Raw genomic sequence first — 18571 nt, forward strand, 5'->3', positions numbered from 1 at the left:
AACTGAATTTTTAGAGCATATCCATATAATATGTTATTGAACAAAGGAGATTGGTTGAGCACATTTATATCAATATTAGAATCAATAACTCTAAAAAATCCATGCTAAATCGATAAGTCTGCTGAAGCAACTGCTTCCAACATAATTGTTGGAACCCCGTGATTACCTCAAGTGAATTGGTCTTTCCATGCGACTGGATAATTTTTCCAATGCCAATGCATGAAATCTATACTACCAAGCATACTGGGAAAACTGTGACTCCCAGAATGTAGTTGAAGTAAATATCCAACATCATCATTATTGGATCTTCTTAGAAGAAACTTTGCCGCAAAAAAATTTCAATCATACATTGACAGAATTTAAATAAACATTCAATTGCAGTGCATTCAATAATTTGTATATACTTGCCATACTGATTAGCTGGTACCCTATATGCTAATTGTTGGATAACAATAGTATATTTTTAAAGTGTTGAAAATCCTTATTTACCAATTGTGTCAACCCTTAATTGGAAATATTCTGAATGGCTTGATAGTGCTTCTAAGATTCACAAGAACAATGCCTTACGCATTCAAAATCTTCGATGAAATTAGATTATTAAGATAAATTGCTTCATCGACAAAGTAGTTATTGAAAAGCCTTTCACTTCCAGCTTCATGATCACGATTCACTGGCTTCGGCTTCTTCTACGACTACTAGATGAGTCACCTTTTTTTTCATGTTTTCCCATAGTCACGTACACATCTTTTCTTTTGAATCATCCATCAACTCATCTACAAAAAATTGCTTGATTTGTTCCAAGTGGGTAGTATCCATTCTCTAGGATGTTAACAAAGTGATATAGCTTACAAAAAATATAGAATTTGTTCAGTGGAGAAGTATGGAAGTTATTCTCATCACACACACAACATAACAACTAGTTTCCAAACAGTTAGTTTACATTCAAATTACACTAAAATTGCATAAGTGATAAAGTACATTACTCGTAGATTACATAATAAATAAAATTACATTACAATATTACTGCATTACATAAACTTAGAATTACATTACAATATTACCTCAACTATTTCGAAAGATTTTTTCAAACTTCGTACTTCTGCTAATTTTTCATTTCTCCATTCTTGTGATTCAACCCACTTGGTTCCATTTCTTCATCTACATTTGGTTTTTTGGCCACATTTGACTTCCCTTTTCTTTTTACCTTTAATTTTGCCTTTGCTGCTTTTTGACCGATCGAACGGATTTTAACCTCACTGTCATCTATATCATTATTTGTGTCCACATTGGATGATGATGATGATGTATAAGCACCGCTTTTATTAATCTTTAATTTCTTTAAACACCGAGCAAGATGAGTATTTGTTTTCCATTTTAGATCATCTTTCAACATGACCCAAACATGCTCATGGATGAAATGTTTTTTACAATTTTGATAATATAGAATATGAGCACATTCCTTAAACTTACCATCACTCCATCCACTATGATACTTCCCTAATAATATGTTGTATGATTGGTTAAATTCATTAATAAATGGAAGCATCCAAAATCAATGTTACTTACAGCTAGTTATTTTTTTCTTGGACCAGATTGTCATTTTCATTGAAATACTCGGTCATTCATTTCCAAAAGGTCTTATCGTTTGCAGTGCCTACAATGCTATCAGTTGCAATCGTAAGCCATGCACTCATGAGCATTTTATCATCTTCCATGGCCTACGACTGCCATTTTCAACTTGATCTTCATGTTGGCCTTCATTCATAATGATCTTCTCAATCTCTGGTTGCGTGAAATAAGGGGGAAACTGGGAGTAAAAAAATGAACTCGTTTCCATTGAATTTTGTTGATTGACGTTAGCACTTTTATCCAAATTTTCGGGGTCGTTTGGAAGAATCGGAAGAGCACTTGTTTTCTGTGTTGGCTTGTTGACTTACCATGCTTGGATTGAAAAAATCGGATTCCAAAAATATAAGATAACTATGAAAAACTTGGCTGATTTTGGAAATTTGGGTAAAAATGAGGATAATTTCATGAGTTAGGATAATTTTATGAATTTTGATGATATTGAAAATTTTACATATTTGGTTGAAAGAAAGAGTATGGAAAATTTTGAAAATTATTCGAAAATTTTGGAGGTTGGGAAGATGTAGAAGTATTTTTATATATAATAGAGTAAAAAGTTTAAAGATAAATAAGTGGAGAAAAATGTAAGTTTTGTTTGAGAATGTAAGTATATTTATAAAGGTAAAATGAAAAATGAAAAATTTAAAACAAATTTACATTCACCTAACATTTAAGATTTTTAAAAATATATGCGGTCACATGCTAATTATTTGAATCTTAACAAAAAAAAAATTATTTTTAAAATAAAAAATTTTGTAGAGTCCACTATTTGAGTTCCCAGTGACTATAATGGGTGTTTAGTCCTTCGATCGCTCATTGAGTGAATATTCTCATACCACTAAAGTTGCTCTTATTTTCTTTATAATTACTATATATTTTTTTATTTTTTATTTTTAAATTATTATTCTTTTTTTCACATCTTTTTTACTTGTTTTATTTTAAAATTTTTTTTAATCATTTTTACTTGTCTATTTAAAAATTTGTATAACATTAAATATTATTTTTTTAATTTACTTTACATATTTAATATATTTTTACAACTTCCAATAAATTATATTCAACTACATATTTTTTTAAGCACACTTTAAAAAAGAATAATATTAGAAAATTAATGTAATTTTTATAAATTTTAGTAACTAATTTTAATCAATTTACTTAATTAAAATGACAGTTAAAATGGAGAAGTAAAAATGTTGAAGGAAATATTATTCTTTTAAAACTTATTATTTTAAAAAAACTTATTTATTTTCAAAATATATTATCATAAAAAAGAAAAAGTAATTTTCACATTTCCTAAAACTTGCTGGGACACCTCATGCGTTTTCTTGCATATTCTCGGGTATATTTTCATATGCCCAAGAATATCCAAATACAAGAAACCTTCCTCCCTACAAAGCCCAATCACGCTCGTGGCATTTTCGTAATTAAACTCAAGTCCACGGGTAATTGTACCCATCCCTTCACTTTTCTCCTCGAGATAACGACAATCAAAATCAACCGTCACATTCATAAACGTGACATGCATAACAAGTCGAACACCAAAATCCAACTCCTATAGAAACGCAAGAATCAGACCTTTTCCATAACCAATCAAAATTCTCCATTTCATCATTAAAAAGCAATAGAACCTTTCCACGTGTCATGTCAAATAACGAGTCACAATCTCCGTCCCCTTACAAAACCTCCTGCAAAACTGGAACCAATGCCGGAGAACCAGGCCTCTCATTTAAAAAGCTCGAGAAGGACCCCTCGGCACACGAAACCCTAGCCATGGATCTCACCGAGAATGCTCGGCGATCGCTTCTCCCTAGCTTTCTCTACACCTCCTCATCTTCCAGATCGCTCGCCATTGCGAAGCTCATGATCCCTTGCTGTAAGCCGGTGCCGCTGGCGGAGGCTGATCCGGAGGTTCCGTCTGGAGGTGGATCGGTGTTGATCCAGGCTCCCAACGAGCCGCGCAAGATCGAGATGTACTCTCCGATGTTCTATGCGGCTTGCACCGCCGGTGGGATAGCGAGCTGCGGCCTCACGCATATGGCTGTCACCCCGCTCGATCTCGTGAAATGCAACATGCAGGTGAGATTTAGATTTCATGTATTTTGTTCGTTTGGTTGATTTTGCTTTTGTTTTCTTGGGGTGGATTTATGATTTTTGTGCTTTTTATTATTATTTATTTATTTTTATTTTTTTTTGGGATCTTGAGAAAGTTTCTATTTTTGTAGTCTTGTTTCCTCAATGATAGGTTTTGGAGATCCCTGGTGTATGTGTGTGTGTCCTTGCGTTGAATGAAAGTTTTCTTTGTGACCTTTATTTATTTTATGTCATTCTGAGCTGTAACTTGTTCAAATTTGAGAAAGAATATAAAAACATTGTTCTGGTTTTGGGAATTATTGGATATGGTTCAAAAAGGCTATTTGCATCAATTTTTTACTTTGATGCATTTGTTACTTGTTTCATTATATCAGGATGGATTAAGGGTTCTGTTATCTACTGTCAACAATGCAAGGGAAAAAAAGTTAATCATGAGGAATGGGAAGAATAGTTTGAGTGATGACGAGCATTCTTTTTATTTCCTTTACAGATTAACATGTTGTCAGTTGTCTATTACTGTATACAAAATTATAATAAACTTTGCGTGTTTGTTATTTATTATTTTATTTTCATGCTTTCTTAATTATATGGTAAATTTGTTCTTAGCTTTTGGGACAAGAATTCTAAGAGGCCCACTAGTATTTTAGCATAAACAAGTTAGTGTGTAATTGAAATCAAATCTAAGTTATTCACATAAATTTTTACTTGCTATCTTAATAGAATAACTAATAGATTGAACCCAGTCTGAATATTGTTGTTTTGAATTATGTTTCATTTGGGTGATCTATTTGTACTGTTGTTTTAAAGGAATAAAGATCACTTCTATCTCATTGGTGTTTGTGCACAGTTGGATTGCTCTTGATGTTTACTCATTACTTCACACACATGTTGCATGTTTTATGTTCACCACATCACAAAGTCTGTAACATTGCTTTCTTTCAGATTGATCCGGCGAAGTACAAGAGTATCTCATCTGGATTTGGGATCTTGCTAAGAGAGCAAGGCTTGAGAGGTTTCTTTAGAGGCTGGGTGCCTACCCTGCTGGGGTATAGTGCTCAGGGTGCTTGCAAATTTGGGTTCTACGAGTTCTTTAAGAAGTATTATTCTGATATAGCTGGCCCTGAATATGCTGCCAAATACAAGACCCTTATCTACCTCGCGGGGTCTGCTTCTGCTGAAGTGATTGCTGATGTGGCTCTTTGTCCCATGGAGGCTGTGAAGGTCCGTGTTCAGACACAGCCAGGATTTGCTAGGGGCTTGTCTGATGGCCTCCCAAAGTTTGTAAAGTCAGAAGGTGCCTTGGGGTATTGATTTTAGCATTATATTTCTTTATTCTGGAGTAATTTTTTTATTTTTATTTTTGCAATGTAGTCATTTCTTTTACTTTTTGAAACTTTAGGTTGTACAAAGGGCTGGTTCCACTTTGGGGTCGTCAGATTCCTTGTAAGCATATGATCTTTACCTTTTATCCTTTACATAATTCAATATCTATAAACTATGCATAGAATTATGTGACATATTGTTTTCCAAAAGTGAATTATTTTTTTTTCTTGTGAATGTAAGCTAAATTGGACAACATTGATTTTGGTATTTACAATAATTTTTCATTTCATTTCATTTAAGTTCATTTCATTTCATGACTAACCTAGACCAAGTTAAGCTTCTCATTAAATTGAAATCATGATGAATAAGTATACTATTTCACTAATTTGGTTCGAAGAATATGTTATAACTTGTAGGTGACCTAAATTATATGCCATTTCAGAATAATTATAGCTAACTCTTAGGTGAGCCCTGATGCTGTAGTCTGTACAATTTGTTCTTTAGTTTTGTGAGAGTAATTTTCAAAGTCTGTTTTGTTCATATTTTCCAGTTTCGAGTTCTTTCCACGGCTCATTATACATGATTGCCCAAGAGTATTGAATTTTTGAGTTGGATCCGAACTATAAAAGATTGGAGTTGGATACATCTAATGGTAATGACTAGTAAAAAAATTAAAATTCATGTACAGTTAGAATCTTGAAATGCTGATGCATAAAAGTCAGCACTGAAGTAACAAAATGTTATTTGTTCTGTATTGAGCAATCACCCTGTAACATAGAAATTTCTACCTACCAGATCCAGGTGTAGTTGAACTTGAAAGAAAATAAGTTGGTCAAAGTCTTGTAGCTGTTGGAAGATCTGGTGCCCTGTCGATAATTAATTTATACCATTATCCATCAAATGATACAAACAACAGAGAAATGATAAATGATTCATGTTATCGGACTAAATAATCTGGTGTTATGCTCAGCCATTTGTCTTAATCTTATTTTATTTTATTTTTCTTGCACATAGTTCTTCTTGATATCTGACTGTGATTTTCAAGATTTTATGTGTGCATATATCAAATTGTCTTCTCTGCTTGAGTCTTCTCCAATTGAGTGGAGTTGCACTGCAATGTACTGGTCTACAAATTTGTTTAAAGCAATCTCGAACAGACAGTAGCTAGAGCAATATTTTTTATGTTTAAATACTTAGTGGTAACTCAGTATTGATGCTTATTAGTGTATTGTACTAATCTAATATCTTAATTGGCGTCTAATCACCACCGTTTTAGCACTTGCATATTTGCAGATATCATTTGTCTGCAATATAAACTTTCTGAAGTTGGTTACGGATGACCTTGAAACACATTTCTTATTGTGAGGCCCTACTTTTGAATATATTGTTGCATAATTGAATCATGGTCTCAATTTTGACATATACATTTCTTTAGTGCAGTAATGAACACCAATCACATATCTCAATTTTCTTTCCACCTTGTCAATTACATATCTCTATTGTTTTCCATCTTGCCTTAAGATGTAACTTTTGGCTCTGATGAAGTTCATATACCTATCTTTGACTAAATTATGTCACATCACCTTGTTCTTGGTAATCGCACAAGTTCATCATCTGCGCGTCCTTGTCTGTCTGGTTTCAAATTGCTAGAAAGATGGCATCAGTTGTAAGCAGGTTACAAAATATCTGATGAAAATTTTGAACAATAGCATGGGGGCATAATATATTATCTTCTTGATTCAATCCAAGATATATTCCTACTAGTGTAAGCACTGATTATATAATATGTGCAGATACAATGATGAAGTTTGCATCTTTTGAGACTATCGTTGAGAAGATATACAAGCATGCCATTCCAACACCAAAGGATCAATGCAGTAAACCTCTTCAGCTGGGAGTGAGCTTTGCTGGAGGTTATATTGCTGGGGTTTTCTGTGCTATTGTTTCTCATCCAGCAGACAACCTTGTTTCTTTCCTCAACAATGCCAAGGGAGCAACTGTAGGCGATGTGAGTATATACCCTCTTCACGCCTGTTGCATTAGCTCATGTTGCATCAGTTCGGACCAAGTCACTGAAAACTCTCTGTTTCTGATTGGTTAGGCTGTGAAGAAGCTTGGACTGTGGGGCCTGTTCACCCGTGGCCTTCCTCTTCGTATTGTTATGATTGGGACTCTGACTGGCGCGCAATGGGGAATTTATGATGCCTTCAAAGTTTTTGTTGGCCTGTGAGCATCGCATAGTTCTGATTTTGTTAATTGTTAATACAATCTCTTACTGTTATCGGATCTAATGCTGACCATCTGTTTTACCTCTCAGGCCTACAACTGGTGGTGTTAGTCCTCCCCCGGAGCCTTTGACTCAAAAGAACTAGGCTTGCTGAGCTTTTCTAAGATCTTCTACAGATTCTAAGCAACAATGATTTCTGACATAGATGCACTACATTCTGCAAGGAGTGTGATATTTTTTTGGTGGAAATATTTCTTCCGTTTCATTTATGAATTTTTTGGAAAGGGTGGTTTTGGCCTCATCCCTCTGAAGAAAATATATGTATATCTCTTCATTTATGAAATTTTGGAAGGAATGGTTTTGGTCTCATCTCTTCAGAAGTTTAGTTTTAATTCAGGCATAGAAAATGTGTTGTCCACTAGAAAAAGTTTCTAGTGGGAACAAAATGGTTGCCAGAATTTATTAGCGTTTTGTATCATTTACATTTTACACTATTGTATCTTGTATTGCTTTCATCATGAACCCACTAGATTTTAAATATACAAGGTTAGAAAAACAAAATAAAAAAAACTAGTGCTATGTGGTTTTAGGACAAAATGATTACATGCGAGGTGCACAAGCTCTCTTTCTTTATTGATTTCAAGCACAGGGAGAGCTAAATTTCTACAATTCATAAGCTCTTGCAAGCTGCAATTATTGTTTGATTAAATTATTTTAAAAGTTAAAAACTATCACAAAACAATTATTCACCCATTGTTAAGATAATTTATGAACCCACAGGGGATCTAACAAATTGATGCATGCTTAATAAATTTATATATATATATATATATATATATATATATAAACCTTTACACTTTAATTAAATTTGCATTTAGACCCAAATTACCTTAACCTTATTTGATTATAAAATCGGGCTTAATTATATAAGATGACTGTTAATACTTAATACACTATTATTAGCATACTGCCCAACAATTATACTTTCCTACTGTTCCTCACAAAGTGATTTGTTGACTTTGTCATAACCATGCTTGGATTGAAGAACCCAGGTCTAGAAAACATTGGATAGCCATATGAAAAATTTAGTTGATTTTGAACATTTGGATAAAATTGGGGAAAATTTTGTGAAGTGGGATAATTTTGTGGGTTTTGAGGATAATTTTGAAAATTTTTCTTATTTGGTGGGAAAGAAAGAATATGAAAAATTTTGAAAATTATTTAGAAAATTCAGAGCTTGGGAAAGATGGAGGAGTATTTTTAATTTTTATTCATAATATAATAGAAAATTTGAAGATGAAAAAATGGAGAAAAATGTTAAAGTTTGTTTGAGTGTGTGGGTGTATTTAAAAAAGTAAAATAAAAATTTTAAAATTTTAAAAATTAATTAAAAAAATCAATTAAAAGTCATGTCACATCTCAACAGTTAAATTTTAAAAATATTAAAAAATATTAAAAGTTATGATGCCATAACTCAATTAAAAAAAATTAAAAACAAAAAATTTTTAATCATGGGCCCACCGGTTGAGCGCTCAACGACCACTGAGCACTCATAATGGACATCCCATTCTTTTGAGCATTCAATGAGCGCTAGTTTGCATCCATTAAAGATGCTCTAAGGGTATTTTTAATTGTTAGACCATTCAAGAATTTGATGATCTATGCCACCTCATCAATCCATAAAATTCTTACTCATTAAACTATTTTTTCAATAATAGTTATATTATAAAATAAGGCCGACAATTAAGGCCCACAATCAACCCATTAAACTCCTATCTATTAAAGTATCTTCTACTATAATTATTTAATAAGATTTTAAATATTATTTATAAAAATAACTAAATAATATATTTTAAAAAATATAATACAAAATAAATATTTAAAATAATTAAAATATGTTAAGATAATAATAAATTATTATATCATTTTGAAAAAAATAATTTATTTGTAATGATAAAAATAAAATTTTAAAAAATTAAATAAAAAATTATTTAAAGATGTGAGTACCATCATTTTTTAATTTTAAAAAATAAAAAATAATAATGGGACCCATCCATTGAGCGTTTGGTGGCCACCACACACTTAGGGGCTGTTTGGTTAGCAGTAAATCAAATTACATGTAAATGGACTTACAGTGTAAATGAAAATACTGTATTTCAACTTACATCATTGTTGTTTGGTTTGATGTAAATGATAATGTTGTATTTACTTTTTATGTGTTTGGTTTGATGTAAGTGAGAGTTATAGTCACCATGTAAGTAATATGGTGAGATTACCTCCATTAGTTTTTATTAATAATTATTTAATAATTGTTATATAAATTAATTTAAGCTAAAATAATTAATTAACTTAAATTCATTATTTATTTAATGTAAAAATATTTATTATTTATTTTTTAAAAAAATTGGCATTAAATTTAATTAACAAATTACCTTTTTTAACATAAAATTATATTACAAAATATTTAAATCAACATATGAGATCATTAAAATTCATCTACATATATTTCATTAATAATCTGGAAAACATGAAACAAAATTAAAATCTTCATGCATGAAGATCATCTAAAATCTGTATATATGATCTATACAAGTGAACCTTAAAACCAACTAATATTCATCATCATCCATATAATTAATCATTAATCAAACAAAGCAAGACCATAGCTCATACATTTTCTCAAGAGGAGGTGTCTCCAAGAAACACTTATCCTCAAACTCCTCAAGAACAAAATTAGGCTTGATTAACAAATGATCACCAATATTCCAAACTTGTTCTTGATCTTCATTATAATCACCAACAACATGATCTTGATCTTCATAGATATCAATCATCGCAGCCCCTACGATAACATTCAATGAGAAGTTCCTCCTCTCAATATACTCATGGACAATCCAAGGTTGTCGGGATCCCGGCCCGCGATGACCCTGGCTAAGCCCGAGTCGAGGGTCGATGGGTTCAACCCGGGTCGAACCCGGGGTTGAACCGGGGTCAATAATTAAATATAAAAAAATATTATAATAATTAATAATAAGCAAATATAATATTAAATCCATAATTATATTATAAAAACCTCTCAAATTTGATATTTAAATTGATAAATGACCTTATATACTGAGTAGAGTTTTTCTAATTTTGGTCATTTATTTTTTTACATTTTTTAAATATTTACAAATTTAATATATTAATATATAATTATCAAACTTCCTCGGTGTTATTTATTTATTTATTTGTTTATTGGTTGATTTTTATTAAGATAAATAAGAAATTTAATTCACTAATTCTTATATCTCAATTGAGTTTTTTTATTTTTTTGTTTTTAAATTTTTCTTATATTTTTTTATTTAATTAGAATACTTTAATTTTATATTTTTATAATAAAAATTACACTCATTTATTGTTTTATTTTCTTAATAAATTAAATTTTTTTAGAAAGTATTTACATAATACATTAATATATTTTTATTTTTTTAAATGTTAATTTTTGTTGGTATATATATATATATTGTAATTCTATTTATTGATTATAAATTATAAATTAATATTAATAAATATACACGATTTTTGTGGTTTTTTTAATGAGAAAATAATCATAAATTATTAAATATTGTAAAAAAATTAAACATTGTGACCCGATTGACCCGTACGGGTCAACCGGCTCCCGGTTGAACCGCTCGTCATCGGGTTAACACCGGGTTTTTAATACCCGGGTCAATAGGGGATATCCCTGGCAAGACATGGCACGGTTCCCGGTTTTTCCGGTTGAACCGGCCGGGCCGGTACGGGTCAAACAACATTGGGACAATCTTAGCCATATACTTAGCACCAAGCATCATCACCTTATCAGAGACAATGCCATTCTCATGCATCCTATCAAAACAAGTCTAATGCCTCCCCTGGATTCCCACACAAAGCCTACCCGACAATCATCACTGTCCATGGCACCAAATCCTTTGTGCACATTTTATCGAACATGTAAAACTTTTTACATCACATCTACTTACATCTACTTCTAACAAAACAGCCCCTTAATGAGAGGGTTTAATGCTCCATCATTTATTGAACCCCCATTAAACCCCCACTAAAGATGCTTAAAGTTTGAAGCATGGTTGAAACAGTTTGTGAGAAAAGTTCCAATATAACCCAAAAAATAAATAAATAAATAAATAAATGTAGATAGGAAGTAAGAAAGTAACGCAAAGGAAATAGAAAATAACATAAAAAAAAAAAAAGTTACGAAATAAAACAAGATATTTGTAATTTAAAAATTTTTCTGGGGTATATCCGTATATATATATATTAAAAAGACCGTCTTCTTGACTAATAAATAACGAATATATAAAACAAAGTTTTTCACGGGGCTTTCTGCAAAATTGTGGTTCTTTCTATGTGAAAGCAGCAGCACCCTTTCTCCATCTTCACCCTCCCCTTTCTTGAATCCTCGCCATTACCAGGTGAGCTCTCAGTTTCTCCACCAATCTCTATGCCTTGTTCGTTTTGAAATTCAAATCATGTTCATTGTGAAGTGGAATCTCTTTCAGCAAGTGATTCAATAGGATTAGATATTACCTTGAATGTCAAATTTCTATGTTAAAATCTCAGATCAACTCTTTGCACTATTTGTTTTTCAATCTCAATTTTTGTGATTCTAATTTGAATCTTTTCTCTCAAATTTATGAGTACGCGAAGTCTTTTAGTTTAAATTAGGTTTTTTTATTGGTAACTTGGAGTTTTGATGTGTTTGTTGTCTTTCTCAAATGCTATTTTTACAGGGTTTTCACTTATTGCAACTATAATTGTTTGTATGTTTGTATATTGGAACTGAAAAAGTCCTTATCTTGGATGTGTAGAACAAGTTGAATGCTGTAGCTTAAACAAGGTAATTACTAATTTGTTATCTTAGATTTAGATTGGTTTTGGAATATTGTCATTCATGCAAGCTATTGCTTAGACATCTTGGCATAGATTTCTTTTTACTATAATCTCACAAAATAAATTTCTATCAAATTTCAATATTATGTGGAGCCTAAGGAATTTCAATTTCTTCCATCAATCAATCCAGATCTATTAGGATTTCTTTTAAAATGTAGTTGATGCATGTATGCTTTGTAAGATTGCATTTTTAAGGTAAGTTATGAATAACAATTGAACCTGTTCTAGTCTATCATATCTTTCTCAAGAATCTGTTCTAGTTTTAAAGCCTTGAATTGGAAAAAATTGTTCATGTTTATTTCCTTTTTACTATGTTTATATCCATGGAATTTATTGATATGTGGGATTACAGATTGGGATAGATTTGAGCTTTTATATGGTTTCTTAGGCTTTTTATTTTAATGTTTGTTCTTCAATAATCTTCATGCTATCACATCATTTTCAGAGGATAACTAGAATAATATTAATATTACATTTAATTTGTCTCCAATAGCATTGGGAAAATTAAAATTAGATTTTGGAATTGAATTCCAGAAATTATTTGATGTTGAATTAGTGAGAGGAGAAAAAAAATCGGGAGCTTGGGAAGGTGGGAGAGAGATGGGGGGTGGACAGGATGAGGTAAAGCATTTGGAGGATTGCACTGTAGCCAAGTGAGTCACTTGCACTTCTTTTTCTCCCCTTTTTATTTATTTATTTATTTGTCATGTCATGCAATCAAATTATCGCATTCCTTATATCCTGTCCAATTAGAAGCAACATTTATTGCTAAGTGTGCAAATGTGTTTCTAGCACTACGATTTTATTGTTTTAAGTGTCCAAATGTGTTTTTTAGTACCACAATGTTTTTCGTATATAAATATATATATATTTTTTGCCCTTCTCATTTGTTAAATTAGAGCTAGGCAATGTACTCATCAAACCATATCAGAAATGCAATCGGATTCCCAGTATCCTGGGCTTTTGAGTTTGGCTGGCTTTTGTTTGAGTATTCTGTTTGAGCAATACTAATATTGTGTTTTTTTGGCTTGTGAGTCAATATATAATGGTTCTATTCCTGGTCCGCTAGCTAGTTTCTAGACATAAAATTTCACATCATCATCGAAGAAGTTTTTTTTAAGAATTTAACTAATGATGTTTAATATTAGGAAAAGAAAAAAGGAGCTAGTGTAGCATGCAAACTGTAAGAGCAGTAACGTCTTTTTCATCTTTTAAAGTCGTCCTTTCTTTGGGGTTTGAACTTTCAATATTCTTGATCTCTCTCCTCATGTTTGAAGTAGCGATGGTGATGATAATTGAAAGATAGGATTTTTAACCTTGGAATCCCACTTAAGCAATCTTATCATTAGTTTCATGACCATTGAGAGACGCATTCAGTTTAGTTTTAGAGCTATGTCTGACCATTAGAACTCTATAATTTATATAACTGAAAATCACCTTTTGTTTGTATGATGATGCTTGGGAGAAAGGCCAAAGAACTTCATCTTATTTTCCTTTAATAGTTATACCAAAAGCATGCTTAAACGTTTACCTGTTCATTCGTTACCGATGCTCTGATTGGTTCACTAGGATTTCATTAACATAAATATGCAGTCAACCATTCTTATGAACACAAAATTGATTTTCTTGCTTCTTGACAAGATATTTTGTCATCAGAAATTGTGAATTGACTTTCAAGTTAAGATGACACCACCAATCTCATGACCAAATAGTGTGTGTGCTTATCCTATTGCCTTCAAAGCTAAAACCTTAGATGAACTTGAGATCTTTGATTTTTAGTTCTATTGTGATGGAAGTTATCCTCCAGCCTAGTCCATGAAGATCAATTGTTCTTATTGCTATTTTGTAGTGCATTGGGTACTTGGGTCTTCTCAGTAGCCGGAGCTGTCCTTGCAATTCCAGTGGGAATAAAGAGGAAATCATTAGCACCACTCGTATTCTTCGGTACAACCGGAACTATGCTTGATATTATCATGGGGATCACACAATGTGAAAGAGAACACGCGGAGCGCCAAATGCAGCTACTGGAAGCACAAAAAGTGGAGATGAACACTTCTACGGAATCTGAAAACTAGTATCAGTTGAATTGCTGCAGATTCATGTCAATGTGCAATTTTCATCCCAAGATGTTTCTTTCTCCTTCGGTTTTCATCGATGTGAAATGAGAAACACTTGAACAGTATTTATAATTTTATAGTTATGGTGACCATGGAAAACTTTTATTGCTAGATTTGTCTAGTTTCTGAACTTATTAGATGTTTTTGTTCCTGAAAAATGAAGGATGGTACATGACCTTACTGTCTAATTACATTATTAGGTAGATAAATGGTTCTCTTTTAATTCTTTTAAAAACTAAATTTCTATTTCACTCTGGCTATTGTAATATATTTTTTAAAATAAATAACCCATTACATAAAATATTATTTTTAAATACATCTTCAAACAAAGCCAAATTAATTTACTTATCAAACCCAAAAGTTTAGATGAAGTTGAATGAATTGTAAAGATGATATTTGCTTTGTGTTATTGCATCAACATAGTCTTGGTTCTCTATTTTCATGTGTATATATTGTGAAAATTACTTGCATACCCAATGTATAAAGTTGTATATGGTTATATAGCTTTATAAAGTATTTGCTTGCATATGGTCCATGCAATATAGTTGGTGGCATTACATTCTCTTTCCTACTAAAATAGTTGAAGATTTGAATTTTACGCATGGTTTATCCATATTTTATTTATTTATTTTTTTAATTTATTAACATTATAGTTTTCAATTATATACATATTTTATAAAAATATATATTGCCACCAACTTAATAGTTAGCTGATAGTTAAATGATTCCAAGGATTTGAGGCCCTCGGAAGTTAAGTATTTATTGGGTATATAAGTGGTGGCTGTTTATTCACATTAAAACCCAAAAGCAGAGGAAGGTATGAAAATTCACAAATCAACCTTTAATCATACAGTTTTTTTTCTCACAAACTCCTTAATTTTATATATAAACCCCTAAATTTTAGTTTATTAGTGATTGCCCATTAAAGCCCCCTTTGCGGAGCCAATGAGTTTATATTACTCAGATGCTTCGATTTTACACATAAACTCTTAACTTTGAGTTTATTTATCAAAGTACCCTAATTTTGCAGATATACCCATAACTTTCTTTTCCCACAATTACAATTACAGGATAGTGATGACAAGTAAAACAGATGGACTTTTTGTAAATAAACCTCAGAATTTGATGCAATTTCTTTAAGTAAAAATATTAGAAAAATTCTGAATGTAACATCCCTCGCCATGGCAAAAGTTTTAAAAAATAAATAAATCTTTTCAAATATTATTAAAATATTATTTATTTCCAAATTTAAAAAATATTTTTAAAAAAAGATATGCAATTATTATTTTAAGAAAATAAGCCACTTCGGTTCTTGTAATACACCTTTTTTTCATATACGTACATGATAAAATCCAAAATTTATTTAAGTAGCTATAGTGGAATAACATTGTGAGAGAAACTTTATACCAATTTTATTGTAGTTAAATGGTATATTAATGAAACTATGATTTAAATCATATCAATTTCCGTGGGCAAGCAAAAACAGAAATTTATTAATATTAATAAAAATTAATAAATTTAAACTTAAATATTGTTGAAGGAAAATTTTATGCAAATATCAAAAAGGGGCTTCTTACACATATACCCTTGTAAATCTAAAAAGATTACATACAAGAATAATATAGTTGTATTTAGACAATCAAGCCAAAAGATAACATAAAAAAGAAAATCCCAAAAAAGGAAAGGAATTGATTTAAATCATATTTTAAAGTTCTATTTTTAGTCAAAATTTATAATCAAATCTTCACTGAGTAAATCCTAATAAGAGTAGGATTAGGGGATAAGTTGAATTCTAATAAGAATAGGATTATTAAGCTCCATATATATATATATATATGTATATATATAAACCATGAACCCTCTCATGTGCTTAGAATTAGAAACATTTGTTACTAATTTTGGAGTCGCTATGGCAAATCAAAGTCTCATAAGGGAAGCTAACGACCTACAAAGATCAGCTCGTCACTTGATGGTTTGTTCTTTCATTATCTTTATGTAATTAATTATTGTTAATATTCTGAAATATTTTATTAAATTTTCATCCACATATATAAATTCCCTTGTTGTTTAATTCTTGAATTTAGTTTGCTTACTCATATGTGTGTGTGTGTGTATGTGTATGATTTGTAGGGTCAAATAAGTGCTGTGGAGATTAGTGAGATATACTTCAATGCAGGGCTCAAGTACCTTCATGGTGCTTACTTGTTAGAAATTGATCAACCCAAAGGCTCTTCACAATCAGAAAAACTCAAAATAATTCAAATTTACAAGAGTGCTACAACCCTATTTAAGTAAGTCATATGATTAACTAATTTTAGTCTCATCATGCCTAATTTTGTAATTAATTATTTGTTATTGCATGGTATTAGTTAATCAATTGTAAACTAATTTAATTAATGAATGAAGGTTATGTGGTGAGATCGGTGAAAAGCACAAGAGAGCTGAACTATCTGCACTTGCTTTTAAATGCATGGAGGTCTCTCAATTCAGAATTGTCTACAATATGCAAGGTGATTTTATAAAACTAATTAATTAATTAATTATATGAAATATTATTTATTCTTCATGTGTGAATTGAATTGAAATAATTTTGTGTTTTATTTTGTAGAATTTAAAAGCATGAAGATAAGGGAAGAGAGAAAGATGACTTCATCAGTAGAACATCTGAAATACATCAATTCTAATCCCTTTGCTTTAAAAGATCTTCTCAACACTGTAAGATTAGCAACAACCCTTTTTATATATAATAATAATTGAGTAATAACATTAATTAATTATTATATATAATGATTAATTAATTAATTAATTAATTAATTAATTAATTTACAGGTGGAAGCCATGGATGTAGCTATGGATGCATCAAGGAGATCACAAAGTGCACTGAAAGAAGTTTCTCAAAAGCGCAAAAGAAGTGAAATTAATGAAATTTTGGATTTAATTAAAAAAGTCCTGGATTTTAGCTTCAATGATGTTCCTCACTTTGTGAGTTTAGTTAGGGTTTCACTAAACAAGGTTTATATATAGTATGCACATCTAGCTCTCTTATGTATGTAATTAATTTTCATGTAATATGAATTTTTATTTTTAGTCATTAAATTGTATGAATTCCCAATTAATGTTAGAAGAAACGAAATATAAATAAGAGATTAGTGATGTATGCTTCAACTATTTGAAAATTATTTATTTATTTATTTTTATTGAGAGATATAATATAATTATTTGAATTTTTTACACTACGCATAGAAAACAAAAGCCTTTTATCATCACATGCAATGGCTGTATATTGAAATGCCAAGTTTTCATTTTGTTATTTTTTATTTTTAAAATTTGTTATTACTCCTTTTCCTTATTTTCCAATAGTTTTATTTTAATTTATTTTAAATCTAAATATGCAGGATCAATGTTTTATAATTATCATATAAATCTTAAAAAAAATATATATATAATATTAGGTGAAAACCAACAACTACTTATTTTTATTTGAACAAGCTGTGAAAGGTACAATTTAAAAATGTAGAATTTTGGAAGATAATTTGGTTTTTTAAAATTTTATTTTCTTGTATAAAATTTTTATCAACAATAATTTGTTTTCTTAACAAAATTATAAATGTCATAATCTTTGCAACATTTCATTCCCTTCCCAATTCAAAAATTGAAAATCTAAATTCGTGACTTACCCACATTTCTTAATATATATATAAAAAAAATGATTATCATAATTTTTTTTTTAAGATTCTTTTGGTTAAACTGTAATAAAATTGATCTCACACAACATTTCTGGATTTGAGTAATTAGCAAAGGATCTTTTTTAGTACCCACCAACATATAAATAACACAGAAGAACCATCACAGACAGGCATTAACTTAAGCAGTCAGAGCAAAACACTAAGCAATGAGAACAATATTCTAAGCAACTAGAGGAAGATCTCAAGTAGTTAAAAGTTAATAGTTAAAAGTTAAAACAAGATACTTGAGCAGCATGTACATTGTATTTACCTACTTTGCTTAAGTTTCTTGTTCATTCTATCCCTCACACACTTTCTGCTTATTTTCTTTTGCACATATGGACACAGATTCATTAACATTATATATATATATATATATATATCTCATGATTCCATGATTTCACAACAAATAAGAGAACCTTTATAAATTTAAAAATTGTCTTTCAAAAGTTGCTCCATCACTAGTAAGAACTATACTTTAAAGCCTAACAGAGGTTTGTAAGTAATTATCTTTCTAAAATTTGCAAGAC

At 30.5% G+C, this 18571-nt stretch overlaps 2 protein-coding genes across 4 annotated transcripts; both read left to right on the top strand.

Annotated features, from left to right (window-relative positions):
• Window positions 1-3368: 3368 nt before the first annotated feature.
• LOC120262888 (mitochondrial phosphate carrier protein 3, mitochondrial-like) lies at window positions 3369-7785 on the top strand. The gene is made up of 6 exons (XM_039270796.1): window positions 3369-3702; window positions 4660-5021; window positions 5117-5160; window positions 6834-7048; window positions 7142-7266; window positions 7358-7785. The coding sequence occupies exons 1-6, from the start codon at window positions 3397-3399 to the stop codon at window positions 7410-7412; spliced, it is 1107 nt and encodes a 368-aa protein (XP_039126730.1). The 5' UTR covers window positions 3369-3396; the 3' UTR covers window positions 7413-7785.
• A 3837-nt stretch (window positions 7786-11622) lies between these two features.
• LOC120263021 lies at window positions 11623-14455 on the top strand. Of its 3 annotated transcripts, XM_039270946.1 has the most exons (4): window positions 11656-11721; window positions 12118-12146; window positions 12756-12852; window positions 14049-14455. In XM_039270946.1, the coding sequence occupies exons 3-4, from the start codon at window positions 12800-12802 to the stop codon at window positions 14272-14274; spliced, it is 279 nt and encodes a 92-aa protein (XP_039126880.1). In that variant the 5' UTR covers window positions 11656-11721; window positions 12118-12146; window positions 12756-12799; the 3' UTR covers window positions 14275-14455. The 3 variants fall into 3 exon arrangements, with proteins under 3 accessions (XP_039126879.1, XP_039126878.1, XP_039126880.1); XM_039270945.1 differs by lacking the exon at window positions 12118-12146 and having other exon boundaries at window positions 11623-11721; window positions 12734-12852; XM_039270944.1 differs by lacking the exon at window positions 12118-12146 and having other exon boundaries at window positions 11623-11721.
• The last annotated feature ends 4116 nt before the right edge of the window (window positions 14456-18571 follow it).

Source organism: Dioscorea cayenensis, chromosome 6 (genome assembly GCF_009730915.1).
Source record: "Dioscorea cayenensis subsp. rotundata cultivar TDr96_F1 chromosome 6, TDr96_F1_v2_PseudoChromosome.rev07_lg8_w22 25.fasta, whole genome shotgun sequence".
Classification (NCBI taxonomy): Eukaryota; Viridiplantae; Streptophyta; class Magnoliopsida; order Dioscoreales; family Dioscoreaceae; genus Dioscorea; species Dioscorea cayenensis.

What these genes read in the sequence shown, in the direction of transcription:
- LOC120262888 (XM_039270796.1), top strand. Translation starts at nt 3,397, where the DNA reads ATGGATCTCACCGAGAATGCTCGGCGATCGCTTCTCCCTAGCTTTCTC. An exon ending in TCGTGAAATGCAACATGCAG is followed by an intron (nt 3,703 to 4,659) that starts GTGAGATTTAGA and finishes GCTTTCTTTCAG; the next exon opens with ATTGATCCGGCGAAGTACAA. An exon ending in AGGGAGCAACTGTAGGCGAT is followed by an intron (nt 7,049 to 7,141) that starts GTGAGTATATAC and finishes CTGATTGGTTAG; the next exon opens with GCTGTGAAGAAGCTTGGACT.
- LOC120263021 (XM_039270945.1), top strand. Translation starts at nt 12,800, where the DNA reads ATGGGGGGTGGACAGGATGAGGTAAAGCATTTGGAGGATTGCACTGTA. An exon ending in GAGGATTGCACTGTAGCCAA is followed by an intron (nt 12,853 to 14,048) that starts GTGAGTCACTTG and finishes GCTATTTTGTAG; the next exon opens with TGCATTGGGTACTTGGGTCT.